A 26,213-nucleotide genomic window follows, 5' to 3' on the forward strand; every position below is an offset into this window, starting at 1 on the left:
CATTTTTTAAAATTCATTTTGTATTGCTTCTGTAAACCTTAAATGTACCATCACAACCACTATGGTCAATGTAGCAAATCACACAATGACATGCAATGTTGTAAACCTTTAATAAAGCTTTGTATTTTGTAAATAAACTAGTGCTTGTTGTTCTGTTTTTGACCAGCAGGGGGAATCAGAGATAAAACATGGAAGAATTCATGTTTCTTCTCGGCCTAAAAGTGAGGTTTGGTTGTTTGTTTCATGCATCGAGCTTGAACTACATTATCTCCAAAAATGTATTTTACATAAAAGCTAACTGATTTTGACAGAGGAGTTTCTTTTTTTATATACAAATGTGCAAAGAATTCATTACTAGATTTGGAAATTCCACTTTTACTCCAGTAGAAGTGTAACTCACTGAAATGATTTAATTAAAGTTATTCATTGATAGAAAATATTACAATTTCATATTGCAAACATCATATGTCAAATTGTGCAACTTAAGACTAAAATTTCTAATAAATAAAATGCAATTGACAAATCTAAAAACTACTATCTTGTAAAGATAACATCTAAAAATTATCATAGATAATATTACTATTCTTTGATATTATTTGTGATGTTTTGCTATAAACCTGCCCCATATTCTTGAATCCTTAGAAATCAGAATATTGCAGAATCTAGAAAAATGAAGGATTCATGGAAATGGAAAATATACTTTCCTCGAAATTGCTTGAAAAGCAAATTTGTTTGAGCAACTAAAGAGACAAACAAAAATAAACATATTTTTAGAAAATGTAAAAATAGAAGTGATTAAAAGAAACTATGAAAAGGGAGCTTGGTGATCAAAATCGACAATAAAAATACAAAAAATAGTGAAAGTCATCACAATTTAATAAACAGCCACTCTACAGAGAGTTTAGAAGTCGAATGTCTGTTGGTATAAAAGATCTTGCATACCCGTTTGTTTTACTGTGAGGCTTGACAGAGCGGCATCCTAACAGCTTAAAAAATTTAATTCATTTTAAAGAAGAATATATTTCTTCCAAGAATAAATAAATATTTAAATGGAAAATTTCTTTGTGGTTTTATCTGTATCTAAAGTCTACATCTGGGTCGTTATTTCATCTCATTGCTTATCTTTTTTTCCCATATACGGAAAAAATGGGGGCCTCTGATAGTAAACTGCATAAAAAGAGAAATAAAAAAAGCAACCAACTAAAGCAAGGACCCGCACAATTCTGTGGAGCCCTTAAGGATGTTACAACGGATGTAATGAAGATTATTAATATCAGCTGTGTCACATCTGCGAGATTGTCTTTCTGCCTTAGTAGTACTGGTTTCACTCTTGTTATCCGTGGGTTTGTGTGTGTAAATGTTGTCTGGTGAATGTTAAATAAACCTTCAGAGAGATAATACTCCCAGTCTGTCTGCTCAGTGAGTTATTTTTAACACTGTAGATGGGGCGGGGGGGCTATTAGATATAAGAGGGTCCAAACTCTCCATGTTAACGTACAGAAAGCTGTGCCTCTACGCTGGCTCTCATTCCCCTCCTTGTTTTTCCTGCTTCTTTTCTTTTTTGTTTTTTAACAGAGATTATATTCAGTGATTTGGTAAAGCTCAGGGTGTCTTTATGCACTATAGAAGAGTGAAAATAAAAAAATTCAAATGGGAAAAAAATTATCTGAAACTAGACAAGACCATGCAGACAGAACTGGGCCAGTGGACACAGTGAGCAGCAAAACTATTTATACCCCTCAATTTTTCATATATTGTCATGTTACAACCTAAAAATGTTGTTTACTTTATATGGATTGTAGGTGATAGATCAAAGTTAAGAAGTAAATAATTGTAAAGAGGGATTTATACATGTTTACATTCAATTACATCTAAAAGGTTGAAATGTGTGGCATGTATTTTTGAACAGTCTCGTCATTGTCCCGTTGGAAGGTGAAATGCCAGGTATATCTTTTTCCCATCGAATCTCACCAGCTTCCTTAATTATACTGATGAAAAGCATACCCACAGCATTATGCTGCCACCACCATGCCATCAGAATTCGACCACTCAGGTCAGACCACTTTTTAGTTCACTCTTTGCAAATAAAAACTCTAGTAAGCATACTACATACTAGATACATACTAGGTAATACTGAATTTCCCTAAACATCTCAGGACAGTTTGTGATGATTTGTTACAACATGTATAGATCATCATATAGGTCCTATAGATCATTTAGAGTGGCAACAGGAGGCCAGGTGATGGAGAGAAACAATGAGCATCTGGTCACAGCCTAACATCGTTTTAACGTGACGCATTCACAGATGGGAATGAATATATTAATCTGGGGTAGAGCGAAAAAAAAGAGAGAAAAAAAGAAAACAATGAATGAAACAAGACCTAACTTATGAAACTTATGATTTGAGATAAGCAACAAAAGAAAAAAAAGAATCTTCTTATGTAAAACACGTGAAAAGATCAGATAGTTAGAGATTAGAGCTTTACAGAATATTTGATGTACATAATTTTGTGTATCTAGTGCGAAACAACACAGGAAGTCATATCTTAGGTTGCTGTTTCGGTTTTTCTCCTTTATACTTCATCCTACGCAGCAGAAATGTGTCACTTTCTCTCAGTTCTTCTATTTGCATTGGACAACTGTGTCATGTATCACCTGGAAATCGTCACTGTGGCTTTAAATCTTTATAAAGCACGCAATCCTCCTACACTGACAATGCTGTCCTTGTTTGGAATTGATGCTCCAAAAATACACACTCTATCTGGTAAACACCTGTTTGAACTAATAGGATAAACTTTGAAAAGCAGGATAAATTAGTTGGCTATAGAGAGTTTTATGAATTGATGAATGTCTTTTTTTTTTGCTTTTCTCTCTCTCTATATATGTTTTTTTCCTTTTTTTTCACTGATAAATATCTTTATGTCACACAACTTTGATCTTATTAATGAATTTTCCCACAATAGTGCCTGCCTAGAAACTACACAGTCCAGATGTTCAAAATATGCAAGACAATAATAAAAAACAATGACATTTTATTTGATTTTCTTTTATTTTAACTATATTTTTTGTATTAAGGTATTTTCAGATGCTTTCAATTTCTGAATTCATATTAAACTAACCAACAATTTATTAATGGAACAAAAGATCCAAGTAGAGATGGATCTTTCTTGTATTTAATAGAAATAGGACATATCCCAGAAAAGGGAATACATGGCCTAAAACTGTCATAGGAAATACAAAATAATAATTGTGAAAAAAAAAAAGAAAGAATTTGCAGCCATACGATTTAGGGGTGAAAGGGAGATAGTGTGATGATAAAACACACAATAGAGATAGGAAAGATGAGAAAGGAAAACAAGTTCAATTTAATAGGTTGCTCCTAATACACAAATGATTCAACACCATCCAATATTTTTCCCCCCCATATTTGTCACAGTTCACACTCAGAGGCGTAGCCAGAAATTTTTTTTTAAGGGTGGCCGAAAACAGATAGGCACCAGAACCTTAGGGTCAATCTGTACTGTTCCAACAGGAAAATTAACGAGCAAAACATCCATATTTTCTAAGAAATAGATGCATATATTTAAACATCCATAAAAAGTATGGTGAATAAAACTCAGTTTTGAATTCTACAGGGTAAATCAATCATCATTGTCATTACCTACTTGTATCAATAAACATTCTGCATAAAATTGATATTTAAAAGCACTAGTATCTACATAAATTGATTATTTGGTTTTTTTTTTTATTAAAATTGATATTTATCTTTGATTTCACCGAAGATTCCTAGATGACTTGCAGGTGTAAGACAAAATCTAGTTCTGAAAAGAGCATGAATTCTGTACTTATCATCTTGATGTTAGTATATTGATGTATATAATTAACCACAAAACATTTTTTTTTATATTCCACTTGAAAGCATTACTGCTGCCACAATCTGTATTAGAGGAAAAAAATGGTAGGGGTGGCCAATGATTGGGTAAGGGTGGGCATGGCCACCCCTGGCCCCCCATCTAGCTTCGCCCCTGCTTTTCTTGCTGTAAATAAAAGCATAGATAAAAGTACTTTCTAACATACTAATTCATGATTGATTTTTTTGTTCAACTGTAAAGCAAGATTTTTTTTTTCTCATGGCATTTAGAAGAAAGCTGACATCAGTTTGAGACTGAATCATGACCCAGACAGGAAAAATTAACCCACGCGCAAGTTTTCGATTTCGCTTGTTTATAAGAAAGGCGCAGGAAAAATCACTCTCGCTCCATAATTGTGAGACTTGGAGGTCTGTAATTCAGCCTGTTGTATTTCACCCCTAAATAAACTCACACAAGCAGCAGTGACCCTGGCGGCAGAGAGAGGAGGGGAGGGGGGGACGTCCAGCGCAGCCCTCCCCCTTTAAAGACGTCACAGGCGGGCTGGCTGGCTGCTATCTGGCGGTGTGGTGTGTGCGGTCGGACTGTGGTTGTGTTTCAGCTCTCACCGTGTTGATAACGACACACTTCGGGTGCTTTTCCTCGCGCTAGACATGGGAATTCAGCAGCCATGGCTCTAAGACTAAAGGCCCTAACGCTGCTGGCCCTGCTCGGGCTGGCGGCCGTCGGTGACGGTGAGTGCACCTCTTCGGCTTTTGTCTCGCTCTGTTTTTTTTTTTTTTCCTCCTGAACTGGGCACTGCCTGCTGTCGCTGATGATCGTCATGGCGCTCTGTGTATCTGGGATTTAAGCTAGCTCGGTAGCCGTGTCTGGCTAGCGCCGACCTCTAAATCAACGGTTGCTTTGCTCGACATGACCAAATCCCCCCTATGATGTGCTCTTAGCATATTTTATATTTACTGTGATTTAAATCGACTTGTAAAATGAAATTAGTCAGCAATGAACACGCAGCGGCTGCATAAACCATAATAACAACATGGTGGAGCTGTGTTTTGTGTCGAGGCGCCAGCTAACCTTTGCTAGCCCACTATCAGAAGTTGACTAATGTTAATAATAATGCTCCTTGTATCACATACATTACTAATAAACTGAGTTATCTTATATTGTCAGCGTTAATAGAGATGGCAAATAACTTTTTTTTCTCTGCCCCTTTTATGAGCAGCGTTACTTTCTAAACACCTTCTTTTAAATATCTGTTTATCAGCATGTTGCTTTGAACAGAGAGTAAAGCAAGGCCTGTTGGATAAATATACCTGGAGTGGTAAAGTGCTGTTATGGTAGAGCTTGTTTACAAGTTAGAAAGCACACATCCATTAAAGGAGGACACTGTTTTTGGTATTAGATGGGGGAGTTTGGGGGTCCTGAATGAGTGGAAATGCTCAGACAGAAGTCAGAGTTGAATTTGGGTTCATTGTGATGGAAATGTGGAGTCTGGGGTCTTTTCAGACGCCTTTTGGGTATTCTAGTCTGAATCCCCCTCTGCATAATGATGGAGCAGCTGATGCCAACCACACAGGACAGCTGTGTAGTATTTTATTTCAATCTAAACTCCAGATTTCCTTTAGATCATTTGCATATTGCCTTGTTTGTTGGCCTATGCTGCAAAAAAGGCATATGTTTTTTATTTTTATTTTGTTAAGCTGATAAGGACAACAATTCAGCCATTTGGATTTTCATAACTACTTTATCTAATTCTGAAATAAACTGTGTTTTGCATTGGGTTTAAAGTAAGCAGGTTTATTGGCTGAATCTGGTGTATGTTTTTGCCATTTTTATGAGGATAGAAATTATTTAACAATGACAAAAACATTGATGTGAAAAATAGCCAATTTTTCACAAGATTACATTAGGCTTAAAAAATAACTATAACTTCCTCATTATTATTATTATCATTATATATATTTCTTTCTGCTAAAATGTAATTCTTGACTCAAAAATGGGGATTTGATCTTTTATAAATTTGGATATAAACCTTCTCTTTGCACCAAGCTGAGCTTCAGCTTGAAACCTTTTTCAGTGTTAAAACTGTTGCTCAGTTTTGAAAGCAAGATAAGAAAGCTATTTAAGTTTTTATATGGAAACTGACGTTTTCTCTGGCTATTTCAGCAATTGTCCACACCAAAAAAATTTAAGAGCATTTGTTTATGTGTTAATATAATATTAGAAATTCTCAACACTAACTTGGAAAAGCAAATAGCGACCTGGTAGGTGGTGCACACAGTAGCAATTGTAGCACTGTCTAGTTAGAAAGCATGCTACTTTTATACAAGTCTGGCTTAATTACTGCCTTACGAAAGTTTTGCTTTGTTAGTTTATGCTGCTTTAGTATGCTTTTAGCTCAGAGAAGGATATTTTTAGCGGTATTTGTGGTTATGTTTCTTGTATTGGTTAATATGTGCTTGTGTTAGCAGTTACAGCAGTAATGCCTTGAGAACTCATACATTGCCGCTCCCTCCATGTGCTATCTATTGTTAATGTTTTCTTTAATTGGTTAATAAATGTTTATTTTATTATGCTTGTGTAACACTTATTTCTGGGACTTTTTTAAATCATGTAAATGGAAGAAGAGGAAAGCAATATCAGCAACACAAATTGGGAATCAATTAAATGAGCATAAAATTAATCAGTACCTGCTTTTGCCTCAACAACTCTGTAATGGTAGATCTCTACTTTAGTCGGTCGAAATTCATCTTTCATAGATTGGAAAAGTCTAGGAGCCTTTTTAAAGGCAACCGACCAGGAGTGTGCAGCAATTAGCAGAGAAGGGTTGGGGATGCTTTGCTATTCTGAATATTTGAACTTTAAATGATTTATCTCCCATGTAAGCACTTTAAAAATGAAGTATACCTAAACAGATGCCTATGAAGTGCGGGTGTGGTAGCAGCCTTTTCTAGCCGTGGTATGTCTTGACCAGCACATGCTTCGTTTCAGCTTGTCATTGAGTAGATTCATTTGGCAACAACACCAAAGAAAAAAAAAAACAACCTGTCAAAATCAGCCACGCTATGTTGTCACCTTTCAAAGCTAATGTTGGTTGAGTCATCCCAGCAAGAATCATAAAACTATTCCTCCCCCGCTCAGGTAGATAAGGGTGCAGCACAGGACGGTTTTGACTTAAAGGAAATTATCACACCTACGTGGCCTGCTTGGCCAGCCTCCCCCAGCCTTTCACAATACTGAGTGAGGGTAATTGTGTTGAGGTGAGTTAAAGAGAGAAAATCAGTCTGGTTGATGGTTAGGTTCTTCTTTGAAGGGATCTGCAAATTGCAATTTTCATACCTTGTAATGGATTCTTTCATGAAAAGGCTCCCAAAAAAATGTTATCACAGTAGAAGTTAATATTTTAGTCCTGGTAAAGTGATTCTACCCAACACATTTGGTTTCTCTCACAGGTTAGGTAAATTTGTTAAGTGTTGTTGACTTCGTACGGATTAGCAACCTCTGGTGTTGTGTGAATACGCGTCTGCGTGACACAGTCAAGTCTGTGTGAACTGAACACAGAGGCAATGTGATATGTGCCGTCAGCTGCAGTGCTGTGAGGCAGGGTGGGTCCCTCCTTTTCTCTCTGTTTTCTGGCTCATACAAAAAAAGGAGGTCCTGTCCTTTGTCTGGTTTTCATATGCACTTTAACTTGAAGATTTCTGTTTCCTTCAGTGTGCTGGGTAACACAAACCCTCCATGTCGAAAGGTTCTCTGCTATCTGTTGAACTCTGCACTCATAGTTAGCCCTACTATTCCAGAGTCGTGTAATTCATTAGTGCGTTTCTCTGTAAATCATTGTGGGTTAGCTCACAAACAGGTGCTATTTCAGGCTGAATGTAATGTTTAGGAGCCTGTGTTGGATTAGTTGTCAAATAGAACGTGTGCATGCCTGCCCATGAGGTCACTGCTAAGAGAATTAGTTTTTGGTTTTATAGGTAAGCATCTGAAAGCCAAGATTGGTCTCCTCTGGCTCAAACATCTTACCCTTAGTGGTCTGTGTTTACCAACATTTCTTTAGAATGTGGCCCAGAGCCAGTCAGGGTCAGTTCCAGTATTGGGGTGGTTTGGTTTTCACTTGATAATCACCAGTATTGTTAATGACCTTGACCGGCCTGGAGGCAGAGAGGCCTAATTGCTAAAGCAGACAGCATAGCCTCTTTCTGACCCTGCTCTGCCATTATTGATGTTCAACCACAAGGGATTTACCACCAATCTGAGAACACCCACTTTGGATCTTTAGTTTTTACATGCAAAGGACGTAAAAGAGAGGGATCCAACATATAAAAGTGATATTTGGCTGTCAGTTCAGGTTCTTATGGATTTTCTAGCTGTTAATGTTGGTGTTGGTGCAGTTGGTATGCCAAACCTAAAACCTGTTTTCTGTAATGTGTCTGCTTGTTGAGGTGTTAGATCTGTTTTTCCTACATGCTGTTGGCATTAAGATTAGATGTGCCTTTGCTGTATAATTTTTTTCTCGGAATGTGTGCAGTCTGGTCTTTAAAGTCTTTTTTTTTTTTTTTTCCCCAACACTTTCCTGTGAAGGACCCCCTGTTGATTGCTGTGACTGAAGCTATCAGGAAAGTTATGCTCAAGATTTAGGTATATTTGATAGTTTATACAGTTTATATAGTTGAGCATTTTTTTTGTCTTTATAAAGTATTTCCTTTTTTTATTAATGTTGAATTTATTTCAATCATCTTCCATTGCCAATGTTTTGGAACATTTATGTAAGTGAAACAGAATTTAATTTTAGCCATGAAGACCTGATGGGTGTGTCTCAGTTTATTGTGAGTCTCTGTTTGTTGCTTAGACTATAAAACTATCTAGGGGTCTAAAGTTCATGCTAAACCTCCTAGTTAAATGTAGGTGTGGTTAGTGATGAACTGATAAATTGAGCAGAGATAGAAATTTGACCAATATTTTGATTGATCGGGTTGGTGAATTTGGGGTCCAGAGATGTAACTGTCAACTAAGTTAGTTATAGATTCCTCATTAACTAGAGTGTCGAGACTCTAAAAGGTGCCCTTAGCTTTCAAAGCAACCCACCTTGAGCAGCAGTTATTTCAAAACAGAAATAGGAAAAAAAAGGGTGAGCACTTTGCATTTCAGATAAAAATCTTTTTCATCTGTCAAATATGTTATATCCAGCACTTCTCAAGTGGAAAAGTTTTATTTTCACTTGGTTTAATTTCACAAAAGTCTTCTTTAAGAACCATCAGCATTTACCATCCGAGTTGTACCGTATTTTGTTTGATTAAAAATCAGGTAGAGCATCAAAGACATAAATTGGGATATCTATTGGGATATTTAATTCTTTCACTTTCTGTGTGATGACATGGCTCCTACATACATGCAAGAACCTGCCATCTGTTCTTGCTCCTATCCATTATTGTGCCCCAAAGAAAAATCTGATTGGTCCGTTTCTGATTTATTAGTTCCAATCTCTTTGAATCACATTAAGTATCTGGAGTTGGTTTCCATGCAACTATAATCATGTTACTTTTGAGCAATATTTTTTTATGATGTAACGAAGCAGCTTCAAGTTAGATTTTTTCTTTTCGTTAAATGCATTGATTCAATGTGCTGTGGCATTATAAATGTAACTTTGATCAATGTAAGTGCCTCCAGACGGTCCAGAAGCACTCTTTGATCCCATCCAGGAGGACAGACACACAGGATGGGACGTAGCCTGCAGGGTGTGGGTTGGTAGGGAGGGTAGGAGCAGCTTCAGCCCTAGAGAATTCACTTTAGAATCAGATCGGTAATCTGACCCTGAGATGCAGACAAAGGTAATGACTTTCCTCCTTCCCCTTGCATTGATTAGGGCACAGTTGCGGTGTGCGAGGCTGTGTGTTTTACTGTGTGTGTATGTTGCACTCACACTGTCTGGTGGCGTCTGCATGTCTTGATCAGCTCTCAGTCTGGTATCTGTATGGATCTAATTTCAGCCAGTGCATTTTGGTAATGGTGCTCTCCTCCCCGTACACAAGCACATGCTTTCTGCCTCAGACTGTGTGTTTGTGTAACCTGCTGTCAGTCGCCGAGGGAAGTTCTGTGCATCCTCACCAGACTCTGATGTTCCCTTTCTCCCAAAACCTCTGGTGTTTTGTCAGGAATGTTCTGCGTGAGTAAACTCTGGACAGCAGAGAAACGCCATCCCTGAGGTGAATGAGTGAAACTGCTCAGAACGGGTCTCTGCTCTGGATTTATTTTCTCTGTGTCAGTAACAAGAATGATGTTTATGTAATGTTTTATTAATCCTTTTCTTGTCACGTCTGCCGTTTCCTGCCTCAACACGAACGGAATGATAGGAACTCCACACTAGCAGCTCAAAGGAATGGGGGTTGTGCTCTGATCTCCTTGTTTTCCTCCATGGTCCCCTTTTCCTGCTCTCTCCTGTAAGTCAAAGTCTAGACTGGGTTTTAATGACAGTCGCAGCTGGTCATTTGGGCAGACCTCAATAGTAGCTGGAGGGGGGGTCCAGACCGTTCCCCCTTTTCTCCCTCCTACTATGTATTATCCTGCCCAAATGGAGACCAGCCCCCCCATCCTGTCTGTCTGGCTCAGAGCAACCCCCAAACAGCAAGGTTTGTTGCTGGTAACCCCAGTCTGTCCGCTGCGTCCCCCCTCAGCGTTACACCACCCTCCCACTCTTGGTTTTTGTTCCTGCCGGGCCAGTCCAATCCCTCCTCATGTCGCCTTAATCTCCACACAAAGGACCAGTGTAAAAGACCACCAGTTATGTGAATATGAGAGCAGGGTTCACCGAAGCCACACGTACCTGATGTCTGCTCAGATCTAAGTTTTAGTCCAAAGAAAGGGGGCTTTCCACTGAAAGTTTGTAACACTCCTGTGCTCAATCTGGTGAAATATGCAGAGCACTGTGCAAACAGTGTGCCACAGTCATGGATGCTGGAGCTCCACCAGGTCTTTTTATGATTTGTTTATGACACACAGTCTTAACTATTTTGACATTTCAAATTGACCCAAATATGATCCATTGGTTTTAAAAAACATGTTTATATCTTAATATTTGATAAGAGAAGCTTTTAACTTCCTGCTCTGTGCTAAATATTTAATTCATTATTTAATTGTAGCTTAATGCAGAGACTTTTAGAAGCTTCTCTCCATGTGTCATTGTTTTATTATGACCAGAGGCAACGGCACACGGTGTGGGTCTGAGAGAGCGCTCGGTTTCACATCTCTGTAGTTAATTATGATTTCAGGATCGTTTTAAAATGGATAATGGCAAACCCGTAAAAGAATAAACATTCATTAGCATCCTTTTTTAGACATAAATCGATGTGCAGGCCCTGTAGAGCAGGCCCCTATTATAAACCTAGATTTCCAAATAAAGGCTCGGAGCAGTTTGACATGCATTTAGTTCATGCCTGACAAAAAAATAAAGAAAACTCACTGAACCTGAGAGCATTTTTGGAACTAAAGAGACACCTTTACTGTAGACGATATGGCCTGCCGTTTCAGTTGAAGAAAAATAGCACAAAAAAGTTGTCTGCTAAAAATATATCATCTCCATAGCAAACAATGGAATTGGTGATGTTCGTTTTTGTGTGTCCTCTCTCGACATTTCGGGCATACCGTGTGGAGAACCTGACTGGGCAGTTTAGTTTTTTACAAAGATGCCTCGAGACTAGAGATAGACACATACAATAGCAGATATTCACCCTTTTGCTTTGTATGAGGCTGATATGTGTTTAACTTGGTTAAATCTGGAATGTGTCTTGAGGGAGATGGGCCACAGCAAGGAAATTGAACATTTTATTTTATGGCAACAGCCTTATATTTGTTCCTTTTTTTAGTGCTTCCTCATAGTTAATTTTATAAGAATCCTCTCATATGGAAAATGTCTGACATTGACTCATCTTCCTGCAGTAACAGCTTCCACACTGAAGGAAGTTCTTACAGGTGTAGGGTAGCCATTTAGTAGGATGGAGAGAAATGGAAATTATCACATTTTTAGTTTCTGGCCAGCTGATCCATCAGATTTGTTCACTCTGTCCAGCTTGTGAAACTTTTTTATTTTTTTTTAAGTTAATTCTATTTGTCAGAAACCTAACAGTATTTCCATCCCCAAACAGACATCAGGTGTTTTTTTTTTGTTTTTTTGTTTTTTTGTTTCCAGAAAGGCCAACTATGGTATTGCCGGTGTGATTTTTAGTTTGGATGTAGACTACTATGGTTTAATCACACCAAAGGTCTTATAGGAAGAGAGAAGGGGAAGAGAAAAAAACGGTTTTCCACAAACCCAAATCTTGGTAAACCACAAGCCATCCATGGTCTGTTCAGGAAGTAGTGCATGTTTTAGCCACTTTTGGTTTTCTTTCTGAGCTTCTGTCTACATGCCTGGGAACAATTTGTCTCACCACAATGTCTCTGCGTGATAGACGTGCGGACCGTTTGGATCAGAGCTTGTTGCTCCCCTGAGATCCATGCAGATAATTTATAGCTGTATATGGGTGCCATGTGTTTCAGATGAGCTGCATGCAGTGAAACTGACAGCTGTTTGCTTTAATGAGTCTTTTAAAGAGAAATGTTTACTCACAAAGCCAAGTTTCTTTTTCTTTTTAATATAATGCTCTGGGGGGTTGATTGATCAAATGCTTTGTATGTGAATGCAGTTGTAAATGATTAATGTATCGCACAGAAAACCAGTGAAAGAGAAAGAAGACTGCCAAGTCCTTTTATAATAAACATGCACTGCTGTGATAGGTTCTGTTTAAACGGTTTTGGGAATTACAGTGACATGACTTGTTTTTCAGCTATTATCAGCTGCAGCCTGCCCTCCTACGTAAACTGCAGGAAATTCCATCCACATGCAAACTTCACCTACTCTGGTCCCACTAAGGTGGGAGCTACTGCACGTTTCCCACTTAACTGCCTAAATAATAACATTCACTCTCATAAACACAAACTATTGCTCAGCACAGGAGAAATATTACGAAACCTTTCTCCCATGGTTCACGTTTCCAGGCACTATCAGCGAACAAGCACGGGCACATCAGCAAACGCACTGCATCAGACCGGTCACATTCTCCTCTGAGAGGTTACCATAGAGGAAACCACTCCTCTGCCGGTTTAGTTATTGGATGATGACACAATCGGGTTTGGTTAAAAAAATGTTCAACCTCAGGAATATGTGCAAGTTTTTGCCAGAGGCTAAAAGCTACAAGGCTTCATGCTTTTCGTTAAGTTCCTCAAAATCTAAGCTGAGGGTGTGTGACGGCATTTAAGGTATCAATCACTCCTTCTGCAGCTACAATCATACAACATGTTAGATTTAGTTGTAGTTCAAGGCCTTAATTGGGAGAATTTTGCTCCTTATAGAGCGAGGCATTTCTAGTAAATAGATATTAGCTGGTTTACTAGTCAGTCTATCTGCAGTCAGCTACTGAAATTCCACTCATTGTTTGCTAAATTCATGTTTTAAAGACACTTAATGGGAGGTTTAAGGCTACATTGTGACTGGAAATACTTTAGGTTGTGAAAAACCCAAACAGGTGGCCTGCATTGGCAGCAACGGGTGGGGAAGGGGCAGTGCTGTGTTGTTCTATGGTCCAATAATGAATTTCTGGATTTCAGATACAATTGATCAAAACCATATATTTTAAGCCCCATTTACACTAGCCTTTTTGAATCTGTGCCGAGAACAGTCTGAGCACGCTAACCGTTATGACTGTTGAGTGTAAATGGAAAGCAATTGAACTGGACCGTGCCAGACACAACCGAACCGCTCCTAATTACAACAGTAGGCTCAGCATATTTCAGTTGTAGCTCGGATCTCTGATAACAAAGAGCGCATGAGCAAACCGCATCATCTTCTGTTTACAATCAGCTGAATAATTTCTCAGGTTTTCTGGGGTGTCCAGCTTTGCAATTCACAGATCTCTTCATCTGTTCACAAAACGTATTTCTTCTCAGCCCATTAACAATAAAAGGCATCAAAAGAGCGTGGTGCCACCTGTGATTATGCAGAGACCAAGGCTGTCATTGAAATTTGGGTGGAGGATGCTTTTCAAGCACATAAGTTCCTGAATGTTGTGGGCTCCGCCATTTTTGTTTGCGTCATGGCTGGGCGATAATTCAATAACAATATATATCGATCGATAGACGAAGAAACGTAGTTTTCCTTCCTTCTCATTGTAGCCTAGCATGTAGGTTTATGCTAGTCACTGCTTCCTCCCAACCAATCACAATCGCGGACCCAGGCACGCCGTCACCAAGCGCCGCCCTCTCAAACCACAACACAGAGCACATGAAGATGCAGCAAGGAGAGGCGGAGGAAATTGTTTCAAAGAAAGGTTTTTGTAGTTCGGCAGTTTGGCAGTATTTCGGTCATGGCAAGTCGGACCAAAAACAAACCACAGTCATCTAGAAAATGTGTCGGGAACCAGTGAAAACCAGTCTGATAACGAAACCAACTTTTTTTTTTTCATCTCAGCCGCTCACAGCCGCAGGAGTACGAGCTGTTTAGGCCCCGGTGCGGCTCTCCTCCGAGGAATCTTCGGAAAATATATATATATTTTCAGTTCTGGGCAGTTTCCCACGTAGTTCTAACAATTGAGATAAAAATGCTGAGGGGCCAGAAACTTCAAAGTGATAACTCAGGTTAAAGCAGGAAACGGGGGCGGCGGCGGCAGCGGCGGTGGGGGGGCATTTATTTATTTGTTATATTTATTTTGGTCACTTTTCTGGTCACTTTAGTTTATTCTTTGTCAGTATTTAATAACATAACTCAGGTCTATTAAGTTATTTTTCTTTAAAACAATTCTGTTATGGTTAAAAAAGTTGGTTAAATAAAGATTTAATTCGAAGTCTGTGTTTGTGTTTTTTATTAAAATTAAATCATTTAGCAATATTATAAAAAGTCCAGGCAGAGCTGCACATAAAATATGGTTTCAAATCTTTTCAATAATTATCGATATCGATCAATATGCATTTTTTTTTATCGATAAGCTTTTTTTCTATATCGCCCAGCCCTAGTTTGCGTTATTCATGCCTTGAGAGCTAGGAGGCGAGGAACCGTGCTAGATTGATGTATAAATGGTCGTAAGAACCAAGTTCGGCATGGTTACCTGATCCAAGCTTGGTCCGAACTCTGCACGAATCGGTTTCAGAGGGGTAGTGTAATTGAGGCATATTTTGGTGTAATCTCAGATGGAACAGTTAAACTTCGTATGGTATTTTTTTGGAGCTATAATTTTAAAACCATACTACATCTTGATACTAGAAACCAGTCCATACCTGCCTAATTATGTTCCTAAAGGCTAATAACATCTACCAACACCTTTTTGTACAGACAAAGTTGGTTCAAAGGGAACATCAATGAGCTCATCTAGCCAAAGATATAAACACAGGATTAGTGGTGTCCTGCTGCTCTTGAACCCTGGTTATTCCCTCTAGGCCAGATATTGTGAGCCATCACACCAACTGAGTCCTGTTTTTGTTGGAGAATAAAGATTGAAATTCCTCTCCTCTTTTTGGATTGTCCTGTGTTGTTTTGGGGATCGTTTAAAATGCAGTGACTTAAGGCATGCCTTTACTTCTACCAAGTATCTCTCTGGGCCTGTAATTGTGTTTTACCATGTTTTAAGAGAAAAGGTTACTCATACCTTCCCGTTAGTGGGCTTTTCTTTGCAGTGAAGTAGCAAATTTATTTGGAGGAAGCCCTTTGTGTTGACCTTACAGAAATGAGAAGCATGTGTGCCATGATTCAGAATCACATTGCTCTCCAAATCTAATCAGTTTGTGGCTGTTAGCCGGCTGGGAACCTCAGAAAACAGTTTTTCTGCCTTAGATGTTGCAGACTCTCTAGCACTGATTTCACAGTGTGTGCATGGACCACCTTAGGTTTACCGTGGCAATAGATCCACTGTGTCCCTGTTCACTGGTACCTCTGCAGGGGAATTTTGCATTTACCTGAACTCTTCTGTTCAGTTTCAACAGTCGGCTTTATGTTCCACAGTAAAGACCTTCTGCTGCGTCTGGGATTTGGCCGAGGTGCTCTCTCTCCCCTTGTTGGGTTTCACTTTGTGTCCCTCTGGGCGGGTGTGTCTCCACTCTATGTGTTTGGGTTCATCTGCAGTGAGAGATCTGATTTCAGGGCCGCTGGGGCCGTCTGGCTGCTGCTGCTGCTGCTGATGATGATGATTATGATCTACACATCACAAAATGCCCACAAGTGAACATCCCCACTAGGTAACATGTATTCTCATGGTGGGGTGACTTGGCCCCCTGCTGGTAAAAGTGTGTACATATACTTGATAAATGATTATACCTCCTACCTTTTTCACATTTTATGCTTCAAACTCTAATAATTCATATTTATTGTAATTAATTTTGTGAGATGTTATGTCTTGAATAAAGAATAATTGTAAAGTGATACATGGTTTTCATTTTTTCATCCCTTGTATTGTAACGCTCCTAAATAAATAAATAAAATCAGGAATGAAATTGTCTTGAGCTGCAAAACCTGCATTACATTTTAGGCTTAAGGACCACTTCCTTATTTTTTTTTTTTTTTGCGGTTTAAATATCTATAACTTCTTAGTTGCTTACTAAACTTGCTAAAGATGTAATTACAGTTTATAATTATTTTCTTCATTACACAAAAAGTGAGAAGTTTTCTATGAAAACATCTGTTTTTAGGCTATTTTTATCTAACATATTCAGACATGGCATAGTTTAGTTTCCATTTTTTCCCCCATCCATTTCATCCTGCATGACTTTTATGTTGGTTGATCTCAATATGAGCAGTTTAGGCATTATGAAAGTTGAGAAAGGTCTTAAGAAGTATGAGTATGCCTTTTGTTTTGAAAATAGCCCAGTGAGCTTTAGAAGTCAAGTAGCAGTCAAGATATGAAACCTACTATCAGTCATCATGCCGGGACATCGTTTGTGGTGTTCCACAGGGGTCCGTATTGGGACCTATACTGTTTCTCTACGTGGATGGCATATTTAAAGTTTCAAAAGTATTTAAGCTTGTTTTGTTTGAGGATGATACAAGTATTTTCTGGATCTTAGAGCAGCTTCTCGGTGATAATATAGCAGAAGTGAACCAGCTAAAAATAAAAAAAAGTTTTACCGAAACATAATTTATTTGTTGCTGTTAGTGATTTATAAACATGTATTTTAAAATATCCTTTTTGATATACAAGTTGCAAATGTCAGGGCTTAAAAACTGGGGTTGAGGTGCTGCATTAGATTTAGTGAGGACAGGTGCAGCAGCATTCAGGATCAACCACAGCCATCTAATACACCTGGGAAGACACTGTTGAAGTAATTAATTCGGTTGAAGTTGAACTCAGCGATGAGTTTAAAAAAAAATTTTTTTATTATTCTGCTGAGATAGTAGTCTTTTACTGTTCTTCCGGTTTATAGAAGCCCAGCTTAAGAATTGTCTTTATGTGCATTTGAAGGTTCAGGTCTGAGTCCATCACTACACTCACTTTTAGGCCTCATCAGGGGTTTCTAGCTGCATAAAGTCATGGCTCATCCATGCAGTGATTCCCTCCATTTATCCAGAGCTTGAATGAATTCATATTGATCTTGTGACATTCTAATACGTCTGTTTTCTGCAGAGTTATGGTAACTTCTGTTGTTTAAATCTGAGCTAGATTTGCCAAGCTGGCAGAGACTTTCTCAAATGCAATGCAGCTCCTGCTGCAGCTAATCAATGTCTTACAGTGTCGACCGCTAGAAGATCAACACAAGAGCTCTCCACAAGTTTCAGATTTTCCATCTAAAAATTTTTCTTAGCTGCAGAATGACAGAATTATGATATCATGCTAACCGGTTAGAAATCTAGAATGTTGTGACTCTATCTAAAAAAATTGATGTATGTTTCTGCCTTTTCTGCAGCTGTACGTTGTAACTGCACAAACTGTGATGGTGGAGAGTGTGAGACAGATGGCGCCTGCGCCGTTTCAACGTTCAAAGATAAGATGGGGGTGGAAGGGCCCATGCGGCACTGCATCAACTCTGACCGAATGGCTCCCCCCATCTACTGTAAGAGTGCGGAAGGTCACCTCAACGTTCTCTGCTGCTATGAAGATTACTGCAACAGTGTTGACCTGAAAGCTCCAGGTGCGACCATATCCCAGTATAGATGACAGCTTTCCAGTTGGTGGGTTTTGATTAAAACATTCTCCTTTTCTGATCATTATAGCAACGACAAAGCCTGCGGACTGGTCGGCCTCGGGGAACTCCTGGGGGCCAGTGGAGCTGGTTGCTGTCATAGCGGGGCCCGTGTTCCTCCTCTGTGTGCTGCTGATGGTTGGGGTGTTCCTCTTCCAGTATCATCAGAGAGCCTACAGCCACAGACAGAGGCTGGAAGTGGAGGACCCCTCCTGTGACCACCTGTACTTGGCCAAGGACAAAACGCTGCAAGATCTCATCTATGATATGTCCACCTCAGGATCCGGTTCCGGTCAGTACACCCAGGACACACTGCCTTGTAGTTGCTTTCTACAATGTGTCTGATGTGTGTCTATGCTGCCCCCTGTAGGGCTGCCCCTGTTTGTGCAGCGGACAGTGGCCAGAACTATCGTGCTGCAGGAAATAATAGGAAAAGGGCGTTTTGGAGAGGTGTGGAGGGGGAAGTGGAGAGGAGGAGATGTTGCAGTGAAGATCTTCTCTTCCAGAGAGGAGCGCTCCTGGTTCAGAGAGGCTGAAATCTACCAGACAATCATGCTTCGGCACGAAAACATCCTGGGATTCATTGCAGCAGACAATAAAGGTGCTTCCATTTAAACTGTAATACAGTCTTGAGTAAAGTCTGAAAAAACAAAAGGACAATAGCTATTGTTTAAGGTTTGTTTTGCTCAGTTAATTTATCCGTTAATCTAATTTGTCCTGTTTTGGTTCATCTTAGACAACGGCACATGGACACAGCTGTGGCTGGTGTCGGACTATCACGAGCATGGCTCTCTTTTTGACTACTTGAACCGTTACTCTGTCACCATCGAGGGCATGATCAAGCTGGCCCTTTCAGCTGCAAGCGGCCTGGCACACCTTCACATGGAGATCCTCGGCACTCAGGGTGAGAATAACGTCCGCCTCAGCCCCTTTCAGATTAGTCCAAACAGAACAGCCTGAAGTTGACCTTTGCTATATTTCTACTGCAGGTAAGCCAGGCATTGCTCACCGGGACCTCAAGTCTAAAAATATCCTTGTTAAGAAGAACGGCACTTGTGCTATAGCTGACCTCGGGCTGGCAGTTCGCCACGAGTCCATCACAGACACAATCGATATAGCACCGAACCAGCGCGTGGGCACTAAGAGGTAACGCCTTCACTTTCAATGACTCACTGTTGATCTTTCAGGTCTTTCCTGAGTCTCTGTTATATTCTTTATAGACTTGGATCAAAATAAGTTGGTGTATTTATACAACCTTCCATAAGTCCCCCCAGAGTAAAAGAAAAAGGTTGCCATCATTCATGATGGATGTATATATAATCTACTTATCTGATTCTTTGAAGGTTTTTAATTTTGAAAGAAAAACTGTGTAGGAACTATAATCATCCAAAATGTTTCCCTTTGGATCCATCCAGGTATATGGCTCCAGAGGTCTTGGATGAAACCATCAACATGAAACATTTTGATTCCTTTAAGTGTGCTGACATTTATGCGCTGGGCCTAGTGTACTGGGAGATCGCACGCCGCTGCAACACAGGAGGTAAGCCCTTTAACGGAGACATTAACGGAGCCTGAGCAGAAATAGAAAACAGCAGAACTCTTCACTCTGTGGTACAGGTATACATGAGGACTACCAGCTACCCTACTATGACCTGGTGCCCTCCGACCCGTCCATAGAGGAGATGAGGAAGGTGGTTTGTGACCAGAAACTGAGGCCCAACGTTCCCAACTGGTGGCAGAGCTACGAGGTATTTCAGTTTGCATCCTGACAGCTGAATGAAGGCTGTCTACATAGATAGAGGCTGTAAAGGAGAATAGTTGGTCTATGTTTTAATTAGTCTGTACGTAAGAGGGGTTAAGTTGACTGATCTCCTTTAGATGAAAGCTCTTTGATCTATTAGTTACTAATGCTTATCACAGTAATGTCCACAGTGGCAAATATCTTATGATTACAATTAATTTGGCAAAACATCTGTATGTACTTTCATCTCAATATAAATACAGCACATAAGTAGTATGTTAATTTAGTTACCAGATTAGTTGACAATTCTTTCAATAACGGAATAGTTTGAGTCCTAAAGATTAATGAAACAGACCAAGGAACCGTATATAGGTCAGTGGGAAGGGGGTTTAGAAGTTTAAGCAGCAGTGTGTTGCTTTTAAATTTCTTTTTGGATGTGTGGCATGAAGAAAAGCTACAAAAAGTCCTGCTTATAGTTTTCTCTAAGACATGTGGAGCAGAGAGCAAACCTAAAAGAATGTCCTCCAGTCAGAAGAGACCAAAATATAACTTGCAAAAGGCTGTGCGATAAAACTCTATCTGTTTGAAAATAGGTGATGGCTCTGCTTCTTCTTAGCAACATGGGAAACTGATCATAGTCGATGAGAGAATGGATTTACCAAAACGCAGGAAAATTCTTGGAAGAAGCCGTTTAACTGCTGCTAAAGACTTCAGACTGGCAGAGTTTATGGGAAAAAAATGACAGGAAAATATTTACTTCTTAACATTTGACCATAAGTCCTGTGTCAGTGTGGCCTAGTCAAAGTCCAGAGCTACTTTAGACCTTGACTTTTTGGTCAGAAATAAAATGTAGAAATAATTTTTCTAAATTTGTTTGAAGGTGAATTAAGAAATTAGCTAGAAAAGTGCAGACTGAGTGGCTTTCGATTAAAATGTTGAAGTAATTGGGCGCACAGGTGGAGAAGTGGTGCGCACGACCCGTTTATGCAGGCCTTAGTCCTGTGGTCCTTTGCCGCATGTCCCCCCCCCCTCTCTCTCAAACCCCCTCTCCTGTCAGCCTACTGTCAGGAAACGTGCAACTAGTGCCGTAAAAACTCAAAATGTTGAAGAAATAAACACTTCAAGACTAGCCCGAAGCTTTGTTTTTATAAGATCTTATATAATACAGATTTAATGGTTATTATCTTTAAAAAGTTTTGCTGTTTTGTTGTGACCCCTAGAAGTAAATTAAAATGTATTTCCTAAATATGAAAAGTCAGATTAGGGATGAGATGTAAAGTGACCTGTGTGTCCTCTGCTGTGCAGTCGCTGCGTGTGATGGGGAAGATCATGCGGGAGTGCTGGTACGCCAACGGAGCGGCCCGACTGACAGCTCTGCGCATAAAGAAGACTCTGTCTCAGCTCAGTGTGGAGGAGGACGTCAAGATGTGAGCGAGGAATAAACGAGGCGCTAGAGACGCACAACCTGACCACACTCCCATAGGAAACAAACACTACAGACAGACTGCAAATGGAGAAAAAACAAGAAAACAACCCTGCCAGTTTTAATGCCACACTCCTAAGTTGTGACAAGGCCTACCTCACCTTTTTAGCCAGAACTACTGAAAGTCGCCCGTCCCTCTCCTTTCCCCACTCGTGTGTCTCTTCCCTGCTCCCCTCGACCTTCTAACCCACAGGCCACACTACAACACTATCACTGTTAATAACATCCACTCATCCTCCTTTCATTTACCCTGGCAGGAATCACTGTACAGTGACTTTTTTTTGTTTGTTTTATTTTTATTTTTTACCTCTGATCGGTTCAGCAGTCGACTGAAAGTTTTCCCAGAGGGGTTTCTGTTGTGGGTTTTTCAGAAATAACACTTTGGTTGTTTTGCAATATCTTACCGTCGTCGTGTGAGGGAGAGAACAGGGGCTGAAGTACTGTTTCTATTTATGCATTTGTGTGTAAAATATGACTGGACTGCAAGCATGTGTCTAAGGCGGTGTCTTCTAAAATACAACTTGGTTAAAAAAAAATCTGTCCTTTTGAAATTAAGCATGAACAGCATCAAAATTTCTTCATTTAACCCACTTGAATATGGTGAAAAAACAAAATTACAGATGAATCCAGGTGTTTGCATCTACTGTATGAAAAGACAGTTTGTTTTTTTTAATTCCAACTAAACTTTTTCCGTTTAAGGTTAGTTAACATTATTGAAAGTGTTTTAACTGGAATAATGAGGCATTAGTTGATGATAATGATACGTTCCCCCAAGTTACATGGATGGAGTTTAAGACGCACCTTAAAAGCTCTGCTTCCTTGTGTGACATCATGAAACAACTAAGAGAAATCATGAACAGGACTGCTGTTCTCAAAAACTGTGTTTCATCCTTAGGTAGAATTTCTAGATGTCTGAAAGTGGCCCTTTTATCTGCTCCGACACTAGAAGGAAGCGATCAGGTAACGGTTCAGGAAGGAGACAGTTCAGTTTCTCAGAAATTTAAAGTTTAAAATGTGTAATTCAACCTCAGAACAATAATAAAATAGCACGTATAGATGCTGGTTGAAGATGAAAGCGTTTAATTCTGTTCTCTGCTACCTGTACCATGCTCAGAGGAAGAAGCCATTGTTTCAGAATAAAGGAGAAGAGCTACTAGCACTCAGGTACAAAGTCCCTCCTGCAGGGTTTACTGCAGGAGGGGCTGGTGCACTTAACGAAACAAAGTCTTCCAGACAGACAACCACCCTATTATACCTCCCAATTAGAAACAGCCGTGTGTTTAGCATTAGACATCAGGAACCCCGTGATTTCAGTCCCATTTGTGAGAGAGAGTTTTAGTTCCAAAAGCAGGAATGAACCAAAGTCTCAGCAACTGAGAAACCTAAAAAAAAACAGAAATGTTTGATGGTTATTTTACCAAATACTGAAGAAATGTGTACATTTCATTATTCAGTGTTGCTAATAAGGTATGATTTTGCTAATGCTAACTAACCTAAATCAGAAAAACAAGGTTGTGTCTTCACACAGTGGACGTAAATATCTAGATGAAGCTGTAGTTGCACTCCGCTGTAGCTTCCTGACGCCTGCAGGGTTTTCAGGATGTGGTCCAGTCCTGGATTTAGTTTGAAAAGAGGCAGGGATTGTGGTTGGGAGGGTTTTACTGTTTTTATTTATTTGTTAATAGTTTTGTTTTGTTTTTTTGTTTTCAAATTAATGAACACTGTGAGATGAGATGCAACAAACCAGAGTGGAAATGTAAACGTCGAGATGAAAGGGTCATTTCATTCATTTAGCGTGACGCTCAGTCTGAGTTTGAATGTAGCCATTAACCCAGTCGGTGACGGGCGCTGACTTTGTGCACTCTGAGCAAATGAGTCGTATGAAATGACAATGAAAAGAACTTTGAGTTTTTTGTTTTTTTTTTATTGCTTTTGTGTAAAGAGGTCATAATGGCTTTTCTTCTTTGACGCTAGACACTACTGATTATGGGTACATGTGATTTTATTTGTATATAAATCATGTTTTGTTTCTCCTTTATTTTGCCTCAGCTCCAGTGTCGCAGAAAGACGCTGAATTCTGATTGGACGGTACTTTCAGATATTTTGTTTTAGGCCTGCAGGGTTTATAACTGTGCTAACTGATGTTAATAATTGCTGGAGTTTGATTTTTTTTTTTTTTTTTCCCACTTCTCTCATTGGTGGTACTACTGATCTTTTAATCCTTGCATTTACCCATTTTGTACTCGGGGTGACATCTCAATCTCCCTCTCATTTCGACACTGGAATACATTCAGACATTGTGTTAGCCTCTGATACTGCCACTGGCTCTTTTACCAGGAAACTGCGGATGGATGAAATGCGTCCAACATGCTGGTAGATGTGGATCGTAGTGAAGAACCTCAGACTGACGTGCCGCAGCGTGAAACTGCATGTTTTCCTTCTACTTCTGCAGAAAAGACTATGAAAGTATTACACTGATGTTTGTCACCTATGGGCTCTGCACTGTTATGTCCACAAGGGCGTTAAGTTTGTTTGTCAAAGCCATCACCTGAACCACGTGTCATGTTCCATACCTGTTTTGCATGCCATCTCAAACACTGGGCCCTCTGCACTGAGGTAGAGGGTTTCCTCTCCTCCTGCAGGTTCATTTTCTTTGTTTTTTTTTTTTTTTTTTGTCTCTTCATTTTCATTGGCTCTGCACCCCAGAAATGTTGCTGCTACTGTTTAACATGGATAGAGGTGTAGCGGAAAATAGAAATGGGAGCTGAAGTGGGAGAATAATGCCGATTATGTTGATGATGATGTCAAGTTGAACCAAAATTGTCTAAACACTCCTGTCCATGTTTGGTGTGTTGCCATGGATATCCGATCTTCATGTTCATAGGTGAAACTTCAAATTTCAGTGATGATGTTGTGCTGATATTTTCTGATTTAGTTCAAAAGTGTATATAGACAGTAAACAATAAATTCCTCCTTTTCTTACATGGTGTCAAGTGTTGCTTTTTGTAGATGCTCTGGTTTTAGTGTGTGCATTTATTTTTATCTTGTTTTTTTTTTCATCCATCTATCGTCTGTTCTCAGCAAAGTATGTTTTGATTTGCCAACATGGGGATTAGGAGCAGGTGCTTGTTTTTTTTGTTCTCCACACGCTATATCAAGCAGTCCAGGTTTTAAATATCTGGGAAAGAATTTGATTTTGCTTTTATCATTTTCCAAAACTGTAAGAGGTATTAAGTATTCAACATTTTTTTATTTTTTTATTTTATTGTTTTCTGTCCAATATTTTTTAAGGACTAATTTACATTTCTTTAAAGCTTTAAGTTAATGATTAAGTATGGCAGCGCCCTCCATTGTTGCCTAAATACTTTCCCCTTCTTCCTTTTTTAGGTTTAAAGTTTTTAATGACCAAACGGTAAAAATATTCAAGTTCAGTTACATAACTTTTTTTTTTTTTTTAGCAGATAATTAAGGCCAACATTTATCTAGTTTTCCTAAATGGGATCATCTTTTTTCATAATTACGCCTCAAGTCAGGGATTTTTTTTTACACTGACAAAAGGGTTAAATATAACTAATAATAATAATAATAAATCCAATTTGTACCGCACTTTTCATTAAGAAAAATCTCAAAGTGCTACACAGTGCAAATAAAATCAAAGATAAAAATCAACCATAAAAATCATGTGGTCATTAACAAAAATCTCAAAGTGCTACACAGTGCAAATAAAATCAAAGATAAAAATCAACCATAAAAATCATGCGGTCAAAATCAAAGATAAAACTACAGGTTTTAATATAACTAACGGTTGTTTCTTATCACAAGTAAAAAATTGTCATATTGTATTAATTTTACTAGGTTAAGAGAGGGGGAAAAAAAAATCTAACAGGATTCCTGCAAAGGTTTTTAACGTACCCAAAATTTTCAACCCATGACCGCTAACATTATGCAACTGAATGGTGACCCCTTACAAATACTTAAGTTAACTTAATACTTAATTACTTTAAGCTATATTTATTTAAATATATAGAGAGAAGTGATCATATTTTTAACTAAATTTGTTTTAATTCATCCTTTATTATTTAATGGGAACTCTTATGAGACATTTTGGGATATAATGCTATATCAGAGTCACATATTAGAGCAATAGTGATTCTCTGGTGCATTTAGATCTGCAGAGGATGTGGGACGTGATTCTTCCCACAGCCACATCCTATCTGCAGCACCATTAATTAGATGCTGTTTACATGACTTCATCTTCCTCACCAATCCTTACAAGCTGATTCTGTAGCTCTGATTGTTTTCCTGGATAAGAGACTTTTCTAACGCGCATTTAGTGGTGAAAATGGAGAAGCACACATCTTTTCAGGCTCTGCACACTGAGACACCCCGTGCCTCTGCTCCGTCCGCTCTGCAGCACATTCCCTTACTACAGCAGTTGGTATCCTTTCCTCCCAGTTCTACAGAACATGGAATAACAGACGCTAAGACCGATTCTTGGAACTACTAAAGCAATCTTTGACTCTTTAGATTGCACTTTTAGCTCTACTTTATTGCACCAATTTCAACAAAACCGAAGTTTTCTGCTCTTACATGCTGTGAAATGAATGGCAACCCAAACTCTACGGTGTTGCATTGGATAAAGAATCTTTAGTCTTAGAACACTTTAAAAACTGCTCCATTTGGTTATTTATATCTTTCCAGTCTTCCAAATATTTGACAGTCGTAGGTGTAAAGTCATCTTTTTTATTTTTCTTAACTGGAGAACCATTTGCTTTAGAACAAAACATGAATTATAAAGGACGATGAACCTGGGCAGGGCTTCCTTATATAGATTCAATATATTAAATTCAGAGATGGGAAGTAACGAAGTACAAATACTTCATTACTGTACTCAAGTAGATTTTTCTGATATTTTTACTTTACT

The 26,213-nt window shown here is 39.0% G+C and overlaps 1 protein-coding gene across 1 annotated transcript; it reads left to right on the forward strand.

Moving 5' to 3' along the window:
• Positions 1 to 4,395: 4,395 nt before the first annotated feature.
• Positions 4,396 to 22,969, forward strand: acvr1b (activin A receptor type IB). Its single transcript, XM_015377942.1, has 9 exons — positions 4,396 to 4,603; positions 17,790 to 18,014; positions 18,097 to 18,357; positions 18,436 to 18,666; positions 18,802 to 18,969; positions 19,055 to 19,211; positions 19,481 to 19,605; positions 19,683 to 19,813; positions 21,112 to 22,969. Exons 1-9 carry the CDS (start codon positions 4,540 to 4,542, stop codon positions 21,235 to 21,237), a joined length of 1,488 nt encoding a protein of 495 aa, XP_015233428.1. The 5' UTR covers positions 4,396 to 4,539; the 3' UTR covers positions 21,238 to 22,969.
• The last annotated feature ends 3,244 nt before the right edge of the window (positions 22,970 to 26,213 follow it).

This window comes from Cyprinodon variegatus, unplaced genomic scaffold, assembly GCF_000732505.1.
Source record: "Cyprinodon variegatus isolate N-32 unplaced genomic scaffold, C_variegatus-1.0 Scaffold161, whole genome shotgun sequence".
NCBI lineage: Eukaryota > Metazoa > Chordata > Actinopteri > Cyprinodontiformes > Cyprinodontidae > Cyprinodon > Cyprinodon variegatus.

Excerpts from the sequence above, each read along its gene's own strand:
- acvr1b (XM_015377942.1), top strand. The coding sequence starts at position 4,540 with ATGGCTCTAAGACTAAAGGCCCTAACGCTGCTGGCCCTGCTCGGGCTG. Across the intron at positions 18,358-18,435 it reads CACCTCAGGATCCGGTTCCG|GGCTGCCCCTGTTTGTGCAG; the intron begins GTCAGTACACCC and ends TGCCCCCTGTAG. Across the intron at positions 19,212-19,480 it reads CAGCGCGTGGGCACTAAGAG|GTATATGGCTCCAGAGGTCT; the intron begins GTAACGCCTTCA and ends GGATCCATCCAG.